Source organism: Puma concolor, chromosome E1 (assembly GCF_028749965.1).
Source record: "Puma concolor isolate L17-30 chromosome E1, mPumCon1.1.hap2, whole genome shotgun sequence".
In the NCBI taxonomy this organism is placed as follows: domain Eukaryota; kingdom Metazoa; phylum Chordata; class Mammalia; order Carnivora; family Felidae; genus Puma; species Puma concolor.
In genome coordinates, this window is record NC_141680.1 from 61,437,051 (window position 1) to 61,460,748 (window position 23,698).

Genomic DNA, 23,698 nt, shown 5'->3' on the forward strand with positions numbered 1-23,698 from the left:
TGGTCCCTAGCAAACCAGATGGTGGCCCCCCGTCCCCACCCAGGGTGCCGGAAGGTGGACTTGGCACTCCTGGGAAGGTAGTTGGGTGCCTTCGAGGCCCAGCCTGTGAGCCACACCTGCCCTCCAAGCCCACGTCGGGTGCCGTAGTGGGGAGAGACTGCCCCTGCCCCTGAGCACTGTGTGAGGAGCATGGCTCTGGGGCACAGAGGGGAGAGGGAGGAGGACTGCAAAATTCTACCCTCCCCGAGGGTGCCAGGCCACAGAGACTCAGGGGGCTTCGGGTCCCACTCTGGTCTCCAGGGCACGACTGCCCCCTTTGCCCTGGGTTGGGTGGGCTGGCAGGAACTTGAGAGGGCACGTTGGCCCAGGGTTTTATGTCGGCCTGCTGGTCCCAGAACAGGGGAAATTTGTTTCTGTTTAACAGTCGAGCCCATCACCCGGTGCCTGGGTATTTAAATACGCCATGTGGGAGTGAGACAGAGCCGGGTCCAAGGCACTGGGCCCCCTGCTCTGAGCCCACCCCAGACCTGCCTTCCACCCACCTGCTCTGGGTCCCGATTTGGAGCGAGCACTTAAGAGCATGGGCTCACAGAAGCCTCAGAAAGAAATCCCCTTAATTTCGCCCTCTCTCACACTGCCTCTCCCGCCTTTAAAGACACCAGATCATGCTTTGGGAGAAAAAAATCCAGCTTGCAAAAGAGATGCGTGCATCGGTGGATTCCGAGACGGGCCAGACGGAGATCCGAGCCATGAAGGCGGAGATCCACAGGATGAAGGTGGGTGGGAGGAGGGTGGCGTTGGGGGGGGTGGGGGGGGGGAGTGCTGGTGGGCCTGGCCTCACTGGGGGAGGGCCCCACGGGAACCACACCGGCCACCCTGGCCCGCGGCACGGACGTCACCCCTCAGCTCCAAGCACAAGCACCACCAGCCGCTTCCTTGCCGACCTCCTGTCCACGGTCTGTCCTCTTTCGTCCTTCCTGCGCGGAGATAGTCGGACGCCACCAGACACACGCAGCCGTGTGCGCGGTATTTTCACGAGGCGCTTGGATCCTGACCCCGGGGCAGCCAGCGCACTCTGGCCTTCCTGCGTGCCGGTGGCGTGGCGACCCCCGAATCTCATGACCCATTTATTGAGCAGAAGGTGCCTCGCTCAGTCAAAACTGCTCCGAGACTGCACCCGTCTCTCCCTCGGAGCCTCCCTCGTTCTCCACCGTCATCTTGAGCCAGATTTCATGACCTCACGAGAGGCTGGTAATTAGATCCCAGGCTATCACCGAGCCTGAAGAGACTGGAAGAGTAGGCAATAAAAACAAACACTCGTCACTGCCACAGCCCGGCTTTTAATCAGGACCCCTCTGGCTGTGCCGTTCAGGGGAATTCTGATCAAATGCATGAGCTCCTGATAAGTTTTTAAAACCCTCCACTTAATTGACTGTTCAAACCACACAAGCCACATATGTTGTGGCTGCAGCAGGTCGAACCCCCGCCAAGCGCTCGCACACAGGCACACAAGGACCGCCTTCTCCCTGCCTGCTTACTGGCTGCTGCTTTTTGTCCCTGAACAAAACTAGGATCCGTACGTCCAGCTCAGCAATGTATTTATTTATTTATTTATTTATTTATTTATTTTTAAATACTACGGACAGGGGTGCCCGGGCGACTCAGTCGGTTGAGCGCCCAACTCTTGATTTCGGCTCAGGTCATGATCCCTGGGTCGTGGGATCGAGCCCTGCGTTGGGCTCTGTGCTGAGTGTGGAGGCTGCTTAAGATTCTCTCTCTCCCTCCGCCCCCTCCCCCCGCACATGCGCACACTCTAAAATAAGTAATAATAATAGTAACGATAATAATAGTAATATGGACATTAACCCAGTCTTTAGCGGTTATAGAATGTTCTATGGCTGTATCCTAACTCCTTGGAACATTCCCGGGTTGATGAGTTCAGACTATGCCCAGTCCCCCATGGTGCCTCATCACCATGAACAACGTTCCAACAATATCCTCTCTCACTGGGGTGTGCTTGTTTTCTGTAGACTAGATGCCCAAAGCGGGATTACGGGGTGAAACAGTGTCTCCGTGCTTGACTAGACCCCCCCGCCACGGGCCACTTTTCCAAAAGGCACTTTGCGAACGACCACGTCCGTACGGCCTTGGCCCACAAGCCTTGATTCGTAAACTGCGGCTTTTAAGTGAGCTCGCCCTTTGTGGCATACCGTCCTGTGAGTTGTGACAAAAACATGGTGTCACGTAACCACCACCGCTTTGTGACACACAACACTCCCGTAGCGCTCAAGTTCCCTCGCGCCCCCTGGGCTGAGCTTCCCGCGCCCCCGTCCCTGAAGTTCCCAGAACGTCACATAAGCAGATCCTGTGGCGTGAAGCATTTTCAGTGTGGCTTTGCTCACCTGTCCTCATGTCTTTGAGACTCATCATGGTGGCGAGGACCCAGTCTGTTCTCTACGCCTGGTTCTGGTGGCCCATCTAAGAAATCGTTGCCCGGCCCAAGGTCACGAAGATTCTTCTAGAAGCTTCATAGTTTCACATTTTCCATTATGATCCATGATCTACTTTGGTTGGGTTTTTTTTTTTTTCCCCATGCCCTAGTTTGAGTTAATTTTTGTATATGGTGTGAGTCATGGTTTGAGGCTAACTCCCCTACCTTGGGATGTCCCATCGTGTCGACCCCGGGTATTGTAAGGACTGTCCTTGTTGAAGTCAGCTGGCCGTGTTGGGTGAGTCTATTTCTGGATTTCTGGGCACTCTGCTGTGTCCGCCTGACCGCGTGCCTGCCCTGCCCCCCCGCCCCCACGTGGTCTACACCACTGCAGCTCACCGTTTACATGAGCTTGTTTTGTTTACACGGCGTCTTTTCCCTCTCCATAAAAATTGAAGAATCGGCATGTGGATCTCCACAAAAGCGCCTTCGGGGACTGTGCTCAGGCCACCCTGAGCCCGTAGGCTGGTTTAGACCGTCCGGCATCTCTCCATGGCTGGTTTTCAGCCTGTGAACATGGCGCGCCCCCTTGGCGTATTTCGGTCTTGTCTGACTTGTTGCCAGCATCCGGTCCTCGCCTGTTGGTTAGGTTTCTACCTGAGTATTTTCAGTTTTCTGGTGCTAAAGTCACTGGTACTTTTTCACTTCTTCAATTTCAAGTTGCTCACTGCTTACAGAAATGCGACGTTTATGTACTGCCTTTGTTTTGTGGTTTTGCTAAACTCACTGTTTGTTAGGTTTTTTTTTTTTAATGTTTTATTTATATATTTTTGAGACAGAGAGAGACAGAGCATGGGCAGGGGAGGGGCAGAGAGAGAGGGAGACACAGAATCCGAAGCAGGCTCCAGGCTCTGAGCCGTCGGCACAGAGCCCAAAGCGGGGCTCGAACTCACGGAGTGTGAGATCATGACCTGAGCCAAAGTCGGACGATTAACCGACTGAGCCACCCAGGCGCCCCTGTTTATCCTTTTCTATTTTGAACCCACTTTTCTGAAGCAGAACTTACCCACAATCAGATGTACTTATTTTAAATGTCTAGTTGGACGGGTTTAGCACGGGCCCACATCGACACCCCCACACCCGAGACAGAACACTCCCACCGCTCGAGAAAACCCTGCGTGGCCCCTACGGTCAGCCTCCTCAACAACTGGGGCCCCAGCCCTGGTCCCACAGACCCTTTACCTTACCATCTTACAAAACCACGAGTAAGAAATCAACCTACCGGGGCGCCTGGGTGGCTCAGTCGGTTAAGCGGCCGACTTCGGCTCAGGTCATGATCTCGCGGTCCGTGAGCTCGAGCCCCGCGTCGGGCTCTGTGCCGACAGCTCAGAGCCTGGAGCCTGTTTCAGATTCTGTGTCTCCCTCTCTCTCTGACCCTCCCCCATTCATGCTCTGTCTCTCTCTGTCTCAAAAATAAATAAACGTTAAAAAAAATTTTTTTTAAAGAAATCAACCTACCGTCCCTGTGCTGCTCCAGAATCCCAGCCAGGCTGCAAGCCGTGTCCTCTGTCTGCCAACCCCCCTTGGCCTCTGGCCCTTTCTAGTCTCCTGTTGCCCGTGCATTCTTTACGTGGACCTGAAAATCGTTCTGACCAGCTGGCGATGCCCCCCGATCCCTGTGTCCCCGGGCGCATCCCCCTTGTCCCCGTGCCGGTCCGGGGCTCCGTGGAGCTGTGCTGACCGTGCCTCAGTCTCCCTCGCCGCCCCTCTGCCCTGTGTGCCCAGGTCAGGCACGGGCAGCTGCTGAAGCAGCAGGAGAAGATGATCCACGACATGGAGCTGGCCATCGCCCGCAGAGAGACCATCTCCACCCAGGCCGAGGGGCAGCGCAAGACGGACAAGAAGCTGCTCACCCGGACGGACTTCCACCGCAAGCAGACAGAGCTGCGACGCAAGATCAGGGACGTTCACAAGGTAGGGGAGCCGTGGTAGGTGAAGGCTCACGGGACACGGAACCTGGCCTCAGAGCCCCACCGGCGTCAAGCTCTTGCACTCGGGGCTCGGGCACATTGCCGGACAGCTCTGTGCCTCGGCTTCCTCACCTGTGAAATGGGCACTCGTCTGGTGGAGTCGCCCAGAGGATCCCATGGAGGGTGCTGGAATAGCCCCCGTAGGTGTAAATCTTGCATAAGGACAGAGTAGCCCAAAATGAAAGACTTGACCCAATTCCTCATTTGGGAGTTACTGGAGGCGGCAGAGTGGCCTTTTCTTGGTCCTTCTTGGCCGGTCCTCTCTGCCATGCTGGTCATTCGTGAGGTCCATCCCTCTCCATCCCTGGGGCTCCCACACCTGCCCAGAACCCGCCCCCCCCCACTCCCACTCCCAGCCCCCCACCCTGCGAGGCCTTAGCTCCTGCCCAGGCATCTGCTCCCAGCCTTGGCATGCAGCTGCTCAGCTGCCCCTGGTCCCTGGGCCCTGGCAGATGGACCTGCTGCAAGAGAGGGGCCCCAGAACTGCTCAGGCCCCCATGTCTCTGCCCAAGCCACGCCTGCCTCTGCGGAGCGGTCTGCAGTGTGGGCTTACCCGTGCCCCGGTGTCTCACTGGGACTCTCCCCTCCGGGTCCTGGTTCCCGAGGGGCAGGGACTGTCTCCATCCTCACGGGAATCCTCCCCAGAGTATATCCTGCTAGCCTGACTCTGTCCACTAAATAACCACGTCCCCGCACGGTCCCCAGGCCACCGAGGAGTGCACCAAAGCCATCTTGGAACTGGAAGAAACGCAAAAGCACATGAGCAACTCCCTCCTGGAGAAGCAAGAGCAGCTGTCAAAGATGCAGTCCAGGACCGACGAGCTCGAGGCCAGCCTGGGCCAGCTCCTGGCCCTCAAGCAACAGGTAGGCACGTCCCCCGAGCCAGCAGGGCCACAAGAACCCGGGTGTGGAGTCTGCCCCTCGCAGCAGCCACTCTGCCTCCTCGGGCGCACCTCCTCCCGACCCACTTCGCCCAGGGATCACAGCGCTGCCAGCCGCTTTGGGATTCCTCGCTCATCTCGTCTTCTCTAACCATCTAATGACACCGCACATCCATTGTGGGCCAGGCGCTGTCCTGGGTGCTAAGGCTACAGACCAGACCAGGACAGAGAATGATCCCTGCCCTCCTGACCGTCACATTTGAGGGGCAGAGGAACAGATGGTAAACACAATGAATGAGAATTAGGTGGTGGTAAATACTCTGGGGAAAAAGCAGAGAAGGGGCCTCAGGGTTGGATGGGGGGTCTGAGAAAACATTGGAGTCCAGACTTGAAGGCAGTGAGGGGGTGAGCTGCCGGCTGGGTAACGCAGGGCAGGAGACCACTCTAGGGGCAGCCAGAGAACAGTGATGGGGTGATCATGGCTTTGGGTTCTTCTCGGGGAGGCGGGAAGACAGGGAAGGGCTGGGGGCTGAGGAGTGGCTCGGGTCTTAGCAGGACCGCTCTGGCTCTGACGTTGAGTGTGTGGGATGGAAGGGTGGAGGGTAGACACCGGAGGCTGTTTGAGATGCCACATGGACCAGGGCAGTAGCCGTGAGGCTAGTGAGAAGCTGTCGGATTCTGCGGACAATTTCAGCCGCCCCCGTGGGCTTTCCCGCCAGATCGGATGTGGTGTGAGCAGAAGAGAGGGGCCAGCTGAGTCTGCCGAGTCCAAGCCTGATCAGCCCAGACAGGGGAGGTAGCGACAAGTGTCCGCTCTGGGGGCGGGCACCTGGCAGCGTTAAAGGTCTCTCAGACGACGGGCGAAGGAAAAGGGTCTGAAAAGCGCACATCTGCCTCTTCTCCACGGTTTGGAGAATCTCTCTCCTTCACCCTTCTCCACCTGGCATTTCCTTGAGTCCTGACTTTGTGTGGGGGCAAGCCGGTGTCCTGTTTTCAACCTGCCTAACCTGATACGGGGTCTCTTGTCCCACCCAAGAACCTCTCGGAGCTGGTGGCCCTGCAGACGCGCCTCAAGCACCTCCAGGCGGTGAAGGACGGCAGGTACGTGTTCCTGTTCCGCTCCAAGCAGTCGCTGCTGGCGGAGCACAAGCGCTTGGACAACCGGCTGGCCGTCATCAGCACCATCCTCCACCACGTGAAGGACGAGTACCCCCAGTTCCAGGAGGCCCTGCTCAAGGTCAGCCAGATGATCGCCAGCAAGCTCGAGCCATCTGGGTCCTCCTAGAGAGCAGCCGGGACCTCCCCCCAGCCTGCTCCCATGGAAGAGACCAGAATTTTGTGTATGATCAGGGACTTAGAACGTTCGTGTCACCGAAAGCCACGTCCACCCTCAGAGAGGTCCTTTACGACGAATAGGCAGGCCAGCATGGCGTGATTCTTTCAGCCACCAGCAATTTCCACTAAGGCCCCCCCCACCCCACCCCCACTCCCGCTACGTTTCCGGTGGCATTTCAGAGGTGGGGTGTCTCCCACCCCGCGCTGGACTCGAGGTCCAAGCGGCGCCCGGGTTCGGGGAGGCTCCCGCCTCCGCCCTTGACAGGCCTGCTCACCGTCATGGTCCAGGGCGCGGGGTGCAGCGGGAGCGCCTCACGGAGAGCGCGGGTGGGACGGGCGCCCCCAGGACGCACCTGCCCTGGGCCTCCCCAGCAGCCCCCGCCCTAAAAGGGCCTACGAAACAATTTCGCTTTCCAACTTTTCAGCGAAAAATAAAACTTTTTCTGAATATGGGGGAAAGGCGTATTTCTCCGGGAGCGCGTCGGAAACCGGCCCCACCCGCGCCGCACCCTCGCCCCGCCGGGCCCCCCACGGCGCCCTGTCACGTTGCGCAACAGCCGCTTTTATGGGCGCGATGACGCTTTCCCTTCCAGAACGGCTTCAGTTAACGGGCGACCCCGGGGGCCGCTCCCCTCTGTCCCCCGCAGGCGCGTCTCGCCAGGTGAGCGCCCCTCCCCTGCCCTCCTCCCCCCTCCCCCGCTGCGGGCCCGGCGGACGGCGCGGGCCGGGACCCGGACGCCCCGCCACCAGGGGGCGCGCGGCCGGAGACGCGCACCCTCGCCCACGGCGCCTGCGCGGGCGGCCTGTCACGTGGCCCACCCCGCCCCCCTCTGACGCGTGCCTGCGGGCGCCGGACCCCGGGTGACCGCTGCGGGCGGGGCGCGCGTGCGCGGAGGTGAGCCGGGGTCGGGGGTGGGCCTCGGTGGGGCGCGCGTGCGCGGAGGTGAGCGGGCCGGGGGCCGCAGGGGTCCCGGCGAGGGGCGGGGCGGGGCGGGGGCGTCCGGCGGCTGCCCCCGAGACTAGAGACCCGGGGTCCCGGCAGCCGTGACGCCCCAAGGGGGAGGGACCGATCGCTCGGCGGGTTGAACCTCTCTGGTTCGCGGCTGGACAAGTGGAGCGTGTCGTGCGCGCGTCCGCGGGCGGCGGTGTCAACAGGGACCCCGGGGACTCCACGGCCTCCTCCGCGCCCTCGGTGCTGGGCGAGGGGAGCCGTCTTGTCCCGTTGTGGGGAGGAAACCGAGGCACGGGGTGGGGACCCATGCCTCTCGCGTCAGGGCGGAGCTGGACTGCCACCCTGGCCTGGGGAGCAGCGGCTCCGATCCACTTCCCTGAAAGCGAGGTCACAGGGTCTCCCGGCCAGCAGCGCACTTGACCTCCCTGACCTTCAGTGTTTCCCCATTTGCCTAAACTGTCAGGCCCTCCGGCCGACTGCTCTTCTTGTCAGTGGAGTGGAAACAGCGCGCGCGGCCGGGGGCGGGCCCCTCTGTGTCCCGGGTCGCCCCCGCGCTTCTGAACTCAGGGTGGGGAGGCCCGTGGGCCCGGCCTGTCAGCTCCGGTCCCTACATCACCGTGATCACGAGGTGTCATGTGTTCCTGGGTGGGCAGGTGCAGCCGGGACGCTGTACAATAAAAAAATAAGTATTTAGTTTTTGTCCCCGGTCCGTGGCACACAGACCCTGGGAATCTTGGCAGGGGCGGTGTGTTTTCTGTGCTAATAAAGTGACTGGTGGCTGGGGCCTCTGGACAGCTTCGGGGTCGGGCCTGGTCCCCAGAAGCACCCAGGCTGGGAACTCCCAGCCCCACCTCCCCTCCCCCAACCCCCAGGAGCACTGAGGGGCTGGTGATTGACAATTGCCAAGGGCCAAAGATTTGAGTAATCGTTTCTGTGTAATGAAACCAAAACTCGGGGTTGAGAGAGCCTCTGAGCCGGTGAACACACTTTGGTGCTGGAGGGCGGGGACGCCCCATCCCGCGTCCTCTGGCTACATCCTTTATAATAAACGGGCCGCGGTAAGCCAAGCTCTTCCCTAAGTGCTGTGAGTGGTTCTAGCCAATTCCCAACCCGAGGTGGGGGAGGGGTGAACCCTTGAGTTGATTGCCAGTTATTTAGACGTGGGGCTTGCGACTGCGGTCAGAAGGGGGACGGGCCTGCGGGGCTGAGGACTTACCTGTGGGGTCCGCGCTGGCTCCAGGAATTCGGGCCAGAGTCGGAACGAATCCTGGGAGACCCAGCTGGTGTCGAGGATTGGTTGGCGTGAGAAAAAACCCCCGCACACATTTGCTTCAAAGGTGCCGTGAATTAAAGCCGTGGCCCGCTGTGGCCGGAATGTCCCAGGGGACCTGTCTGTGGCTGTGACAGGCTCAGACTCCCCGGTGCGCGACGTGACTCCTTCCCAACCCTTGCGTGTTCCTGGCGGCCTGAGGGTGCGTGCATCTCACGAGCCTCCGCCACACGGAGCTGGCATGCGTGGCCCCATCTGCTCCGCGGCCCCGCTGCTTTCCGGCCCACAGCACGAGGGCAGGCTGCTCAGGGAGGCCCGGACACCCCTGCTGGCCAGCTTCGGCTCAGGTCCCCCACCCGCAACCCCAGCCCCTTGGCCTTGTGGAACCTTCCCTAGCCTGCACGGCAGTTTGGGATGCTTGGACCCTCGGCCCCTCCCCGGGCCTGACTCCCAAGAGGTCAGACTGGGTGCGGAGTGACCCTCCGGGCCGCCCCTGGCAGCCTCCGCAGTTTCTCTCAGACAGAAAGGACGCCCCTCGTGAAATCCTTGCACGTTCAGTCCCACGCTGATGTCTCACTCCTCGGAGGAGCCGGCCAACAACGTTCCTTATGAGAATTTAGAACGTACACATAAGCCGAGCGCAGGTAGTGACAGTCCTATCTCCAGAGGAGCCAGATGCTCCACACGTAACCGCAGGGGCGGGGAGGGCGCTGCCACCTGCCAAGGCCAGCCCTTGAGTGTCGCCCTCAGCTGCAGTGCCCAAGACCGCTTACCGGGCTGGAGCCGCCTCCCGGTCGGCAGAGGAGGAACAGAGGGACGGTGGCGGGTCCCCCTGAGGACGCGCCCACTTCTAGCGCATCTGCCAGAACTTAGCAGCTTGGCCACAGTCCGTGCACAAGCAGAGTTTACTCTCTGCGCCATGTTGTAACTTCTTGTTCCGTGCGTCAGTTTACCGCCCAGGTCTTTGTGTGTCATTAAGCCTTTTTTTTTTTTTTTTAATGTTTATTTATTTTGAGAGAGAGAGAGAGAGAGAGAGAGAGAGAGAGACTGAGCAGGGGAGGGGCAGAGAAAGAGGGAGTGAGAGAATCCCAAGCACGTTCCAGGCTCTCAGCAGGGCTCGAGCCTGACGCAGGGCTCGAACTCATGAACCGTGAGATCATGACGTGAGGCAAAACAGCGCAACCCACTGAGCCACCCAGGTGCCCCTCGTTAAACCGTTTTCTCGTACATCTTCAGTGCGTTTCACGGTACAGGGTCTTCTGCAATCCCCTCTTCGGGGCTTTTCTCTGCTTTTCCAGTTCCCTCCCTTGCCGTCTTTCCAAACAGTGCCAGGAGCTTGTCTACCCTCGCCCGCCCCGCTTTCTCCGCACACCTCACCCTGTGCGCTGCTGGGCCAGCCGCGGGTCCACGTCTGGAAATTGGCGTGAGTCCCCTGAGGCCCCCTCCCTCCGCCTTCCCTGCTGAGCCCGGCCCTTCTCTCAGCAGGGCCTCCAGGACCCAACCCGCTGCCTGCAGGTGCCACCGACCATGGACGCGAGGTGGCCGCTGTGCTGCCGCCCCCTGCTGGGGGCCTACATCCTCGTGTCCCTGGCCACCGCCGCCCTCCTGGGGCACGTCCTGCTCCATGATTTCTTGCTGGTCCCCCAAGAGCAGCGTGGCTTCTCCCAAGTGGCTGAGGGGCTTTATCGAGCTCGCCAGCAGGGAGCCGGCCACCCAGGCCCCCAGGCCCCCCCAGGCCACCACAGCAGTCCCAGAGCAGCTCCCACACGGTGCGACGTGCCCCCCAACAGCCGCTTCGACTGCGCCCCGGACAAGGCCATCACCCAGGAGCAGTGTGAGGCCCGGGGCTGCTGCTACGTGCCTGCTGGGCAGTGGCCTCGGGTCCCCCGCATGGGACAGCCCTGGTGCTTCTTCCCACCCAGCTACCCGAGTTACAAGCTGCACAACCTGACCACCACGGAGACAGGCTACACGGCCACCCTGACCCGCGCCACCCGAACCTTCTTCCCCAAGGACATCTTGACCTTACGCCTGGACGTGCTGCTGGAGACTGAGAGTCGACTCCACTTCACGGTGGGCGGGGCCCCACGGGGCAGAGAAAACGTGGGTGGGCACCGGGCGAAGATGAATGGATCTGCCGGGCGTGTGTTTAGGGGGCAGATGCGTTTTGTGCCTTCACGGGGAGTCCCGGCGTGAGCAGACAGTGCCTACGCTCAGGGAGCAGCGGCCACTAAGACAGCAATTGGAAGGTTCTAGAACATGCTCTAGAGGGCAGGGCTCAGGGCACAGTGGAGGGAAGTTGGGTCTCCCCCAGGAAGTGACATCCCACCTGGGACCTGAAGTCCTGCAAGGGTCCGCAAGGGGAAAGGTGGAGAGGGAAGAAGGGGAATGTTCCGGGCAGTGGGCGGTGGGATCTGATGATCGTCTGCCCCCTGAGGGCGGGACCTTTTGTCTGATTTATTCCCTGCTGACTCCCAGTGCCTGGAACAGTGTCTGGCACATAGCAGGTGCCCAGCAGAAACCTGAGGACTGAATGGACATGTGGAGGCCAAGCTGAGACAGCCTGAAACACACAATTCATAATTAGCAAAGTAATTTATAACAGCCAACATTTACCCAGTGATTACTACTGTGCGCCGAACAGAGTGGAGCTGGACGCCCTCAATTCTATTCTCACCCACCCTGTGACGGGCGTGTGGGGTGCCAGCTTCAGCAAATAAAAATACAGGATGCCAGGAAATCTGAATTCCAGAAAACCGAGCAATGAGTTTATTTTTTCAGTGTGTGTCTCATGCACTATTTGAGACGTACTAAAAAAAACCTTCAGACTGTGCGTTCTGTGTTTTGCCTGGCGACCCACGTGAGGCGTTCCCCCGGGTTCTGTAGATGACCAAACTGCCCACGCTCACCTGCTGTGCACGGCCACACTGGGCCTGGCATTGGGTCCCCGCTCTCCTGGAGGGTGAGGAAGGTGGGGAAGGTGTGCAGGGGAGGCCCCCGGCCCGCAGAGGGCCTCACGGCACGCCATCTGACTTCTAGATCAAAGATCCCGCCAACAGGCGCTACGAGGTGCCCTTGGAGACCCCACGTGTCCGCAGCCGGGCCTCATCCACACTTTACAGCGTGGACCTCCAGGAGGAGCCCTTCGGGGTGGTCGTGCGCCGGAAGCTGGACGGCCGGGTGCTGTGAGTGTGGTCTCCGTGCCCCCAGGGAGTGCCAGCTGGGGGCGGTCTCCTCCAGGGGGCATCTGGCAGGGACTCCACCATATACAGCGATCCTGCCCAAATGTCACAAGTGCAGAGGCTGAGAAAGCTCGGTGGGTCGGGTGTGAAATGACACCTCTCCCCCCGGGGAGCATCTCCTCGGACCCGCTTTGTTTACATTATGTTATTTACGATCAGATGCTGTGTATCACTCACGACAGGGCAGGCGCAGTAACTGTGAACCCCGCCAATCCCAACAACACAGAAGTAGGTGCCGTTACGGCCCCCGCTTTACGGATGGGGAAACTGAGGCACAGGGAGGTGAGGTGGCTTGCTGGCAGGCGACGGAGCCAGGGCCCCAGCTTCCATGCTGTTGGCTGCTGTCTGTTTCCAGTCCCTCCGGGGCTCGTGTCCCCCTGAGATCTTAGGTTTGTCCGAATCGTTGCTGTGGTCTGTCCGCCATGGAGCCGTTCCCGTTCCAGAAGCTCACTCCTGGGCTTCCAGCTCCCACAGTGGTTCCAACCCACAGCAGATGCTCTCAGGCTCTGTCGGGAGAATCAGGGCATTTGGTTGGTCATGCCCTTGCCCCTGGGGGACGCGTCACGTCCACCACCCCCATCATGACCGGGGATTGGACTCACCCAGGCATCTCAGAATCCACTTTTAGACTCAGGTGCCACAGCTGTGACTCCCAGAGTCCGACACCTCCCCTCGCAGAGTGGACCTGCACAGCCACAGGGCCGGGGCAGCAGACCTGCCCACGCCCCCGTCTGCCCTGACGGATTTAAGCACACACACTTTCACAGGACCACCACGTAAATATGTGCCCAGAGCGGACAAGACTCCCCTTTGTCACTGAACTCAGTTACGGGCTCGGGGATGAGGTAACTTGGACCTACCTTGGTCTTAAGGGAACTCCCCTTCTGAAATGCCCTTTTTTTCTTTTCTTTTTTTTTTTTTTTTTTTTTTTTTTTGCCCACTCTTGGCTGTGCATTATCGACCTGCTCCCAGGGCTGACACAGTGGGAAGAAGCAGTGAATGAGTGCAAGTACAATGTCAGAAATAACAGAGCTAAGAAGGTTCTAGAAATGAGCTGTGCAGATGCAGAGGAGAGGGTTGGCTCTGTCGGGGGGAGCTACAGAAGGCCTCTCTAGGAAGCTGACCTTTGAGCAGAGATCTGAGTGAAGTTTTCTAAAGCCTGTAATCAGAGTTTGGTCTTGAAAACACATACACACACACTCGTAAGTCTTGCCCAGGGGCAGGCAGGGGGCAGTGGGAGATCTTCCCAGGAAATCAGCGATAGCATGTACTCTGTGCCCCGTTTGTGGTTCTTGCCTTGCCCTTGACCCTGTGCAACCTCAGGGCACCCTGGCCACCCTTGGGTGGATGGACAGCTCCATGGGCTCTGGAGCTGGGCTGGGCTGGGCAGGCCTTGGCCAGAGTCTGGGAGCAGCATGGCCCTTGTGGAAAGAGCTCAGGGCCACAAGTCCTAGCGCTAGCCAAGTTCGAGCCGCTCCTGTCCAGCACCTGCTTGCGGCCAGGCCTCATGGGGCACTCCACTTCTGGATGCCCGCCTGGGGGCAGTGTGGACACAGCCAGGTAGCTGGGTGCGCTAGATGTGCTCTGAGAGCTCTCCACACCTGGTCAGGTCCCCAGGGTCGCCGGGCCTCGCATGGCCACGTCTGCCCCGCGTCAGTGCATCACCGTGGTGACCAGGCCACTCTGGCCCTCCTCGGGGGGATACCAGGGCCCAGGGGTCTCTCTGGGAGGGCCCACCTGAGGTTCATCTGGCTGCCTGGGCATTTCCTGGCAGGCTGAACACGACGGTGGCCCCCCTGTTCTTTGCTGACCAGTTTCTGCAGCTGTCTACCTCTCTGCCGTCCCAGCACATCACGGGCCTGGCCGAGCATCTCGGCTCCCTGATGCTTAGCACCAACTGGACCAAGATCACCCTGTGGAACCGGGACATCGCCCCCGAGGTACAAGGGGCAGTGAAGATGGGGGGAGCGGGGGAGCCATGTGGGTGAGGCTGCTAACGTGTGTGTCCACGTGCCCAGCCCAACGTGAACCTGTACGGGTCCCACCCCTTCTACCTGGTGCTGGAGGACGGCGGCCTGGCTCACGGGGTCTTCCTGCTGAACAGCAATGCCATGGGTAAGCGGGTGGGCGGCCACCCCCAGCCCGCATCCTGTCCCCGTGTCCCACGGCCAATCGTCCTTCTGAGCTCCCAGGCCAGGGGCTGCCCCGGGTGTGGCCGCGTCCCCTTCCTTCACGGAGGGACCTGCCCGACAGGCTGGAGGTAGAGGACTGGGGCCATGGGGGGTTGGGGCTTGTGCGTCCCCCCAAGAAGTGACTCCAGTGGGCTGTAGCCTCTGCCAGCTCTGCCCTGAGGTGCCCCCAAGGTGGACTCTGAGGCCCCTGATCTGAGCGGAGGCCAGAGAGGGGAGTCCTGGGGTCTGGCGGCTCAGCATTTCCCTCCCCAGACAACAAGCAGGCTGTAGATTGGCGGCGTGGGGGCAGTATGGGGCGCAGGGATCTGTCCCTGAGCCCCAGGGCTGCTTCCCCCAGATGTGATCCTGCAGCCGAGCCCGGCCCTCAGCTGGCGGTCCACGGGTGGGATCCTGGACATGTACATCTTCCTGGGCCCTGAGCCCAAGAGCGTGGTGCAGCAGTACCTGGAAGTCGTGGGTAGGCTGGTCCCCCAGCCCTGTGCTGCCCCCTCGCCTCCCCCGCCCCTCCTTCCCCCCTCCCCCGCCCCTCCCGCCCCCTTCCCCTCTCCCTGCCCACGTGCTCACAGAGCTGCCCTGCCCGCAGGCTCCCCGTTCATGCCGCCCTACTGGGGCCTGGGGCTCCACCTCTGCCGCTGGGGCTACACCTCCACGGCGGTCACCCGCCAGGTGGTGGAGAACATGACCAGGGCCAACTTCCCCCTGGTGAGCGCTGGGCGGCCCGGGGCGGGTGTGCATGTGGGGGCTGGGCCGGGACTCCGTCCCTGTGCTGTGGCCACAGGACACTCAGTGGAATGACCTGGATTACATGGACGCGAGGAGAGACTTCACTTTCAACAAGGACGGCTTCGGGGACTTACCAGCCATGGTGCAGGAGCTCCACCGGAGCGGCCGGCACTACGTGATGATCGTCGTGAGTCCCCCACCGTCCCCGTCCCCTGCCGCGCCAGCTGTTAGGGGAGGGAGGCCCTGTGCCTCCTCCCCCAGACGGCAGCTTCCTCGTGGTGCCTGCGGGGCTCTGAGGGTCCTTGCTATCGACCGGGATATCGACCTGGGCTCTGCTGTCCTGTGATGTCCAGCTTAAGGCCTCCTGGAAGCATCGTGTGCCGCTTAGGGTCCTTTTGGCTGTAGGTTACGTGAGCGGCTTAAAGCAAGGGGTGGGGGGTGCCCTCGGCTGACGCCCCTCCCCGCCCCCCCCGGGACTGGGAGGGCCGGGGCGGGTTTGGACGCCCAAGAAACCAGAGCCACAGAGGCTCCGAGGGTCTCCCGGCCCCGCCTCCACTTAAGTCAGTTCTGCGTCACAGGACGGAGGGCAGGGCTCTGAGTGGCCCAGCACAAGGACACCCTCCCTGGGCCGGTGCAGCCAGGGGAGCGGGGGGCAGTGCCCAGCCATGTGGCCAGAGGACATGGGGAGGGGGCGCCGAGGCTGAGTGGTTGCCATAGCGGACACGCCACAGGGGAGGAAACCTGTCTGCCGAGAGGTTAAGAACCGTGCTGATGTCGGCCGTTTCCATGACCTCGGCCCCTCGGAGGGCAGCCGGCATGCGCGGCCACTCAGAGCCCGGAGGGCAGGGGCAGGCCTTCCACTCAGGAAATCGGTGTCCGTGGTAGAGCACTGGGGAGACTCTCGAACTTGCGAAGCAGAGCTCAGGCCCGCATCCAGGTGTGCCCGGCCCCGGCACATAGGCTTGTGCGCACAGGGTGTGCCGAACACACACACGCGAGGCCCTCTCCGGCCTCTGTCCTCCATCAGCGCTGCCTGGAGAGCGTTCTCCCGTCTGGCCAGCAGTGGGTGCCTGGCTTTGGGGCACTCCCTGTCCTCCTGACGGGGTCCCCCCACTCCCCCCAGGACCCCGCCATCAGCAGCTCCAGCCCTCCTGACAGCTACCGACCTTATGACGAGGGTCTGCGGAGGAAGGTTTTCGTCACCAATGACACTGGGCAGCCACTGATCGGGAAGGTAGGGTGGGGGCCCGGGCGCGTGGCGGGGGGAGGGGGGAGAGGGCAGAAAACAGGAGTCCCCAGCTGCTGGGGACAGGCAGGCGTTCAGGAGGAGGACGGGATTTAAGAACTCATCATGTGGTCGATGGGACAGAGCGTGTGGGGGTCACGGCTGGAGGTGACGGTGGCCCCGGACAAGGGATGCCGCCTCGAATCCTTCCATGGGGCGCGTGGAAGGGCCCAGCCCGGGCCCGGGCGCCCTCCTTGTCCTCCAGCCCCCGGGGGCTTCCCAGGCCCTCCCACGGGGCGCCCGGCACAGTCCCAGACTCCCGGTTCCAGGGTGTGCCCAGAACCAACAGGAAGGGGGTCCCAGCTGCGGGGAGGCCGGGGAGGCTCCCAGGAGTGCAGTCATTTGAGACTCGGTTCTGGGGCCTGTGTCTGAAAGGGAGGTCTCAGAAGAGTCCCACGGCCCCTACCACCGATGACCCTCCCCCGCCGGTAGCCCTTCACCCCCAGGCAGGTGAGCGAGGCTGGAGCTCTGGGGGGCCCGGTCTCCCCTCTGGCCTTTCCTCCAGGTGTGGCCCGGATTTACCGCCTTCCCCGACTTCACCAGCCCCGAGGCCCTTGACTGGTGGCAGGACATGGTGGTTGAGTTCCACGCCCAGGTGCCTTTCGACGGCATGTGGATCGTAAGTGTCCCGTGGGCTGTGGGACCGGCCCAGCCTCTGCCCGGGGCAGGGCGCCCACCTCCGGGGCCTGTCTTGCAGGACATGAACGAGCCATCCAACTTCGTCAAGGGCTCTGTGGACGGCTGCCCCGACAGTGACCTGGAGAACCCGCCCTACGTGCCAGGCGAGCTCCCCCTCCTGCCAGCCCTCACCCGCCGGCCGCCGGCCCCCTGGCCCCAGCTGCCTGAGGCTCAGATCAGGGCTTTTGCTTCTCTGGTTTGGGAGACTCAGAGCTGTCCTTTCTGAGGAGCCGATGGGCACGGCCACCCGGGAAAGGGGAGGGCAAGACCAGGAGGAAGGTCAGGCCGGGGAGACATGAGCCAGGCAGCGAGGACCAGCACACCTGCCACTGAGGCGTGGCCCTCTGGAGGGAAGGCATTTCGGGCTTAGGGATGGGAACAGGGAAGGACTTGAAACGGGTCAAGAGCAGGCAGGGGGTGACGCCTGCGGTCTGCCGGCCTCTGTGTCCACCTCGTCCCCATCTGTGGCACAGAGGAGACGATACAGGGACCCACCCTGAGTTCCGAGGGCGCTCCGGGCTGGGGGTGGGGCGCACCGGCCGGCCACGGACAGGAGCGGCCTCCTTCTCTTCCAGGGGTGGTTGGCGGGACCCTGCGGGCAGCCACCATCTGTGCCTCCAGCCACCAGTTCCTCTCCACGCACTACAACCTGCACAACCTGTACGGCCTGACAGAAGCCCTTGCCTCCCACAGGTGAGGGGCCCGCTCGGCACTGTGCGGGGCGGGGGCGTCAGAGGGAGGGCCGGCGGTGACCGCACACAGACTCCCAGAGGGAGCCGGGAGGGACGGCCGTCCTCCTCCCTGTGACGCGGCTCATCATCCAGGGTGGTCTGGTGGCTCGGACAGAGCCTCCCCTCCCTCCTCCTGGCCTCGGCCCTCGGGGCTGCTTGCTCTCGCCCTGCCGCCCTGCTGCCCCTCCGGGCGCCAGGCCACTGCTCGGTCTCCCTGCCCCGCCCAGGGCCCTGGTCAAGGCTCGGGGGACGCGCCCCTTCGTGATCTCCCGCTCGACCTTCGCGGGCCACGGCCGATACGCCGGCCACTGGACAGGGGACGTGTGGAGCAGCTGGGAGCATCTGTCGTACTCTGTGCCAGGTGAGAGCGCCTGTCAGGAGGGCGGCTCGGAGAGGGGGGCGGTGGGCCCAGACCGGAGCGCCCGGCTCGGCTCAGCTCAGGGAGATGCCACTGCCACGCCACGGGGCCCCGCCGCTGACTCACACGGGGCCCCTGTGCACCTGTGCGGGCTGGCTCACCTGTGGCGCCACGCTGGTGGGCGGCGATGGGCTTTCCAGAAGTCCCCGATTTGCCCCAGCCGCTGCCTGCAAAGCAGTCAGATCCCGTCCTCTCGTGGTGTCCCTTCCGGCGACCGCATCCTGTCTGAGCCCAGCCTGCAGGTGCCGTCCACCCCCCCACCCCCACCCCTCTGCAGAGAGGCACTTCGACTTGAGTTGTCATGAGCTCTGATGCTGTGACGCGCGTTAGGCAGACAGGGCTCGGAAGCTCTGGGGAAGGGGCTGGGGTGGCCTCCCAGGGTCACCACGTGGGCAGCTGAGGGGAGCCTCCACCTACAGCCTGCAAGCCTCCCGATAGCACTTCCGGCAGTGGTAGGACCACGCGCAGACCCTCGGGCCGTGGGGAAGTGCTGGTGGGCGAGCTCTGGGGCAGGAGTCCATTCCTCCTTCCGGAAGCCGCTCTGCCACAGGTGCCGCGGGCTCTGACCTTGCCCTAGGGCAGGTGCGCCCGCCAGCGCTGCAGGCCTGTCTCTGAAGCCCCCTTGAGCAGCAGGTCCCTGGGCGACCCTCGGTGCGCGCCGATCATGACCAGCAGAGGTCATGCGGGCCCCTGACCTGCTGCAGCCCAGACAGGTGTCTCCCACGGCCTCGGGCTGGGTCCGGTCCTGCCCATCAGCTCCTGGCCGCCCAGGAGACACTGAGGAGAGGGACGGCCCGGCGCAGCCTGGCCCTGCTGAACAGTGGTGGGGTGGGCCCTGGCCGACGTGGCCTGGAACCCACGTGACCCTTCAGCAGCCGTGGGGGCTCACCGTGCCCGCCGGAGCACAGCACCCCACGCTGGCGTGGAAGGCAGCGGTCCTAGAGGCTAGCGGTCTGAATGACGGTGTCGGAGGGGCCGTGCTTGGAGCCCTGGGGCGACTCCTTCCCGCCTCCCCCAGTTTCTGGGGGTTGCCCGCTGTCCTCATGTCCTTGGCTCGGGGCTGCGTCACTGGTCTCTGCCCGTGTGTTCGCTCGGCCCTCCCCCCGTGTGTGTCGTCAGTCTGGGTTTTCCTCTTACGTGGTCACCAGGCCTACTGGATCAGGACCCGCTCTGTGACCTCACCTTAACCGTGTCTGCAGACACCCTCTTTTTTTTTTTTAATGTTTATTTATTTTTGAGAGAGAGCATGAGTGGAGGAGGGGCAGAGAAAGAGGGAGACACAGAATCCAAAGCAGGCTCCAGGCTCTGAGCTGTCAGCACAGAGCCGGACGCGGGGCTCGAACTCACGACCTGTGAGATCATGACCTGAGCCAAAGTAGGACGCTTAACCGACAGAAAGTGCCCCTGTAGACACCCTTTCCAAATAACGTCACATCACAAGTACAAAGGGTTAGTACTCCCACATATTTTTTAGGGGGCGGGGGGGGGGGGGCACAATTCAACCCTGAGGAGCTGCTTTGCTCGGCTGACCCAGGTGTCAGGAAGCAGTCCGCAAGGCAGGCTCTTGGGACCGCCAGTGGGAGACACCAGGGCCAGCGCGGTACTGACCGCCGGGCCGGGGCCGGTGGCTACAACGTCTGCTCCCCAGAGGGGCGGGCGGTCCACGGCCCAGGTGGACCTACTCCGGCAGCCTGAGCCCCAGCCTGACCCCGCCCTCCCAGAAATCCTGCTCTTCAACCTGCTGGGGGTGCCGCTGGTCGGGGCCGATGTGTGCGGCTTCCTGGGCAACACGTCGGAGGAGCTGTGTGTCCGCTGGACCCAGCTGGGGGCCTTCTACCCCTTCATGCGGAACCACAACGACCTCCACAGCCTGGTAGGGGCGCGGGCCGGGTGGGTGGGGGTCTGCCCCCGGGGTCCCGCTGTGGAGGCGGCCGCACCGGCAGTGAGAGCGGAGCCGGTCTCCCGCCGCAGCGGGGAGGGCGGCCGTGACCTCGCGGTGCTCCCGCGGCCCCTCTGCAGCCTCAGGAGCCGTACAGGTTCAGCGAGACGGCGCAGCGAGCCATGAGGAAGGCCCTCGCCCTGCGCTACAGGCTGCTGCCCCACCTGTACACGCTGTTCCACCGGGCCCACGTGGGGGGCGAGACTGTGGCCCGGCCCCTCTTCCTGGAGTGAGTGCCCGGGTCGGGGAGCGAGGGCCCAGGGGCAGCCCCGTCCTGCCGCAGGGGGCGTCCCGGGGCCTCCCTGCTGGGGTGGGGGGGGAGGGGGGCCCTGTGCACGCCGCTCCCTCCCCCCATGAGAGTGCAGCTCAGGGCCGGGGGCCTTCCGGGCAGAACCCCCAGTCCAGACTGGGCCAACCGGGGGGTAACAAGGTAAAAACCATCCCGATTGAATGAAGGAGACCCAACTGATATCCCCCAAGTGGGACTCAGATACGTAAAAAGGTGGCATGCAGTTGATTAAATGCCACCTGTAGTCAGTGGACTAAACGAGTCCCAGGTAGTAAAAGTCTGTTCCTTGTTGGCAAAGATCATCTTCTCCCCCTCTCGCTACAAGGGTAAATTTCGGATGGATTACAGGCTTAAGTGTCAAAAACGAAGCTATAGAAAGTTCCACAGGAAAACAGGTGCTCTGGCAGGAGAGGGCTCTGAAAGCATCAAAGGGAAAAGGCAAGGGGGGTTGGGTTTAACAGAGGGAAACAGAGGCAACGCTCCCGTGGACAGAAACAGAGAACGTCAGCAGGTGCCCCGCTGTGGAATCGCGGAGGCAGGTCAGACAAGATGCCAATCTTCTCACGTAAAGAAAAGAAAAAAAAAAAAAGTTTGCCGGAAAGGCCGGCAGGGGACAGGGTTACTCACTCCCCTCACCGCCCCCCCCCCCCCCCCCCCCCCCCGCCAAGCTCGGGCGGCGGGAACCGGCTCCCGGGGCTTCCGCGAGGCCCCTTGAACACGCCGACCTCAGAGGTCACCAGGCCCACGAGCCCACCCCTCCCGTGCGAAGGTTCCCCGAGGACCCCCGCACCTGGGCCGTGGACCGCCAGTTCCTGTGGGGAGCAGCTCTGCTCATCACCCCGGTGCTCGAGGCCGGGAAGGTTGAAGTGACCGGTTACTTCCCCGCTGGTACATGGTACGACCTGCAGACGGTGAGTCCTGTGGGCCCTCGAGGGGTCCCTCCCTCCTGCCACATGTGGGCCACGTGGGGAAGGGAGCTCGCTTGTGGCCCTTGAGTGGGGCTCCATGTGGATCTTCCCACGCGGTCCTTGCAGTGACCCATTTTCCAGATGAGGAAACTGAGGCCCAAGTGGGTAGCTCCCCAGGACTCCAATTCTCCCAAAGTCCTGCTGCGCCCCAAGCCCTGGGTCAGGGCCTCTGTCCCAACGACTTGTCTGGGCTGGGCCTGCGGGGTCCCGCGCGGAGCCTGAGGCTCCCACTCCTGGTGACGTGACGCCGCCCTCCAGGTGCCAGCAGAGGCCCTCGGCAGCCTCCCGCCTCCGCCTCCCGCACCCGTCACGCCTGCCATCCACAGCAGGGGACAGTGGGTGACACTGCCAGCCCCACTGGACACCATCAACCTCCACCTCCGGGCCGGGCACATCATCCCCCTGCAGGTACCCGGGCCAGCCACCTGAGCCTGTCTGTCCAGTAGAGGGTCCGTCCCCAAAGCCCCGGGCAGAGATGACAGCGTGTGAGGGTTGAGGATGCACAGATCCGAGGCCGTGCCAGGCGGAGGGGCACCTGCTCCGTTGGCTCTTTTTAGGAAACGGTCTGCAAACGTGCGTGGGCCTCTCACGTCCTCCAGGGTGTCTGCCTCGGCCGGAGTGCTCGCCACGGGTGTCCGAGCCCCTCAGCCGTGGCCTGTCCTCTGGGTCCCGGCTTCCTGCAGCACGGAGCCATCCCAGCCCAGTGTCCTTCCTGTCCCCGCTGTGGAGGCCTCCACCAGGCTTGAGATGGTGACAGGTGCCACCTGCTTTTCCAGGGCCTTGGCCTCACAACCACGGAGTCCCGAAAGCAGCCCATGGCCCTGGTCGCAGCCCTGACCACGAACGGGGAGGCCCGAGGAGAGCTGTTCTGGGACGACGGGGAGAGCCTGGAGACGCTCGAGCGTGGGGCCTACACACAGGTCGTCTTCCTTGTCAAGAATGTGAGTGTCGGGACCCGCCCGGGCTGGGGGGTCGCCGGGGCCCCCTGTCCCTGTCCCAGCCAAGTGAAGCGAGCAGGGCCCAGGCGCTGGCCGCCCTGACTGCGGTCCCCATGCACCTGCCGGCGTCCGGGCGTGCGCGGGGCCCATCCCGCAGATCTTTCCGGGCCCTCTGCTGACCATTTCCGCCTCTCCCCTTGACCAGAACACCGTTGTGAACGAGCTGGTGCACGTGACCAGCGAGGGGGCCGGCCTGCAACTGAGGAAGGCCACCGTCCTGGGGGTGGCCGCGGCCCCCAAGCAGGTCCTCTCCAATGGCGTTCCTGTCTCCAACTTCACCTACAGCCCTGACACGAAGGCAAGAGCCCCGCAGATGGGGCCAGAGGGCTTGTCCCCAAGGATGGCAGGGGCAGGGGGAGGTACCAAGGACCCTGGGGACCCGGTGCCGGCCGGCTGGGCCGTACGAGGGCAAAAGGACCTTGGTCCCCAGGGAAGGACGGGCCCCCTTGCAGCTTGGGCCTTTCCTCTGCCTGTGTCCACACCGATGGTGACTTATGGGCCATGCTGAAAGCAGACTCAGCCAGCGAGGAACAGAGCCAGAAGCCTCCAGGGGCTGGGGCAGACCCCGAGGGCACCACCCGCCCGGGCCTAGGCTCCTGTCTGCCAAGCACTCGGGCCTCACCTCTGTCAACAACGGTTTGGCGGTCACGTTTTCTTTTTTCTCTTTTTGCAGACCCTGGACATCCCTGTCTCACTGACGATGGGAGAACAGTTTGTCATCAGCTGGTCTTAACCAGGGGCCGGTGGTGCGTTGATCCTTTACAGGAAAAGACGGGACTTCGCAGCGACCCCAGCACCCGTGCTCTTAGTCAAGATGTGGGGGGCGGGGCTCAGGGTCGGAAGCAGTTGGCCCACGTCTCACGGCGGACGTCCCTCCAATGCCCAGATCTGCCTGTGTCTACCTCCCGGGCCCCAGGGCTCTGGGCCAGCAGCATGCCTGTTTGCCTTGTGTTTGCAATGCTCTCCTGGAAGGTTTACCTCCCCGCAGCCTGTCACTGGAACGTGTATGACGTCATCCGCCGCCTGCCCAGGACGGCAGAAGTGTGCTCGGGGTGAGGACGCTGTCCCTGCACCCCGAGGTCACGCCAGATGAAAGGACAGAGCTGCATGGCCACTGTGGACTGCCGTCTGGGCAACCGCGCCCCGGCAGCCAGTGGGGCTGCCTGCCGGCAGGAGGGCGGGGCCTCCAAAAGATTCGCAGGACCCAGGGAAACCCTCGCTCCAAAGTGCAATTGTGTTTAATAAAAGGGGCATTGCAATCAAGCTTCTGCTGGTCCTTCTGGGGTTCAGGGCGGGGAGGATGTGTCCCAGGGCTGCGCCACTCCATCCTTGAGGG

The 23,698-nt window shown here is 62.6% G+C and overlaps 2 protein-coding genes across 7 annotated transcripts in view; both read left to right on the forward strand.

The window, feature by feature from the left end:
* The window catches only part of CCDC40 (coiled-coil domain 40 molecular ruler complex subunit), a 45,719-nt gene extending 38,594 nt beyond the window's left edge, over window positions 1–7,125 (forward strand). Inside the window, exons 19-22 of the mRNA XM_086685487.1 lie at window positions 656–776; window positions 4,217–4,405; window positions 5,167–5,325; window positions 6,379–7,125. Of these exons, the coding sequence (XP_086541613.1) occupies window positions 656–776; window positions 4,217–4,405; window positions 5,167–5,325; window positions 6,379–6,627 (718 nt within the window). The 3' untranslated portion in view covers window positions 6,628–7,125. The remainder of the gene's footprint in view (window positions 1–655; window positions 777–4,216; window positions 4,406–5,166; window positions 5,326–6,378) is intronic.
* Window positions 7,126–7,473: 348 nt separating this feature from the next.
* GAA (alpha glucosidase) lies at window positions 7,474–23,237 on the forward strand. 6 transcript variants are annotated; one of them, XM_086688221.1, is made up of 20 exons: window positions 7,474–7,572; window positions 10,385–10,972; window positions 11,939–12,084; window positions 13,916–14,081; window positions 14,160–14,256; window positions 14,671–14,790; window positions 14,917–15,035; window positions 15,112–15,243; window positions 16,180–16,290; window positions 16,847–16,960; window positions 17,039–17,123; window positions 17,595–17,712; window positions 17,978–18,111; window positions 19,890–20,041; window positions 20,188–20,336; window positions 21,166–21,307; window positions 21,623–21,772; window positions 22,141–22,305; window positions 22,508–22,660; window positions 23,036–23,237. In XM_086688221.1, exons 2-20 carry the CDS (start codon window positions 10,427–10,429, stop codon window positions 23,093–23,095), a joined length of 2,859 nt encoding a protein of 952 aa, XP_086544347.1. In that variant the 5' UTR covers window positions 7,474–7,572; window positions 10,385–10,426; the 3' UTR covers window positions 23,096–23,237. The 6 variants fall into 6 exon arrangements, with proteins under 6 accessions (XP_086544347.1, XP_086544348.1, XP_086544349.1 ...); XM_086688222.1 differs by having other exon boundaries at window positions 7,502–7,572; window positions 10,382–10,972; XM_086688223.1 differs by lacking the exon at window positions 7,474–7,572 and adding an exon at window positions 7,578–7,620.
* The last annotated feature ends 461 nt before the right edge of the window (window positions 23,238–23,698 follow it).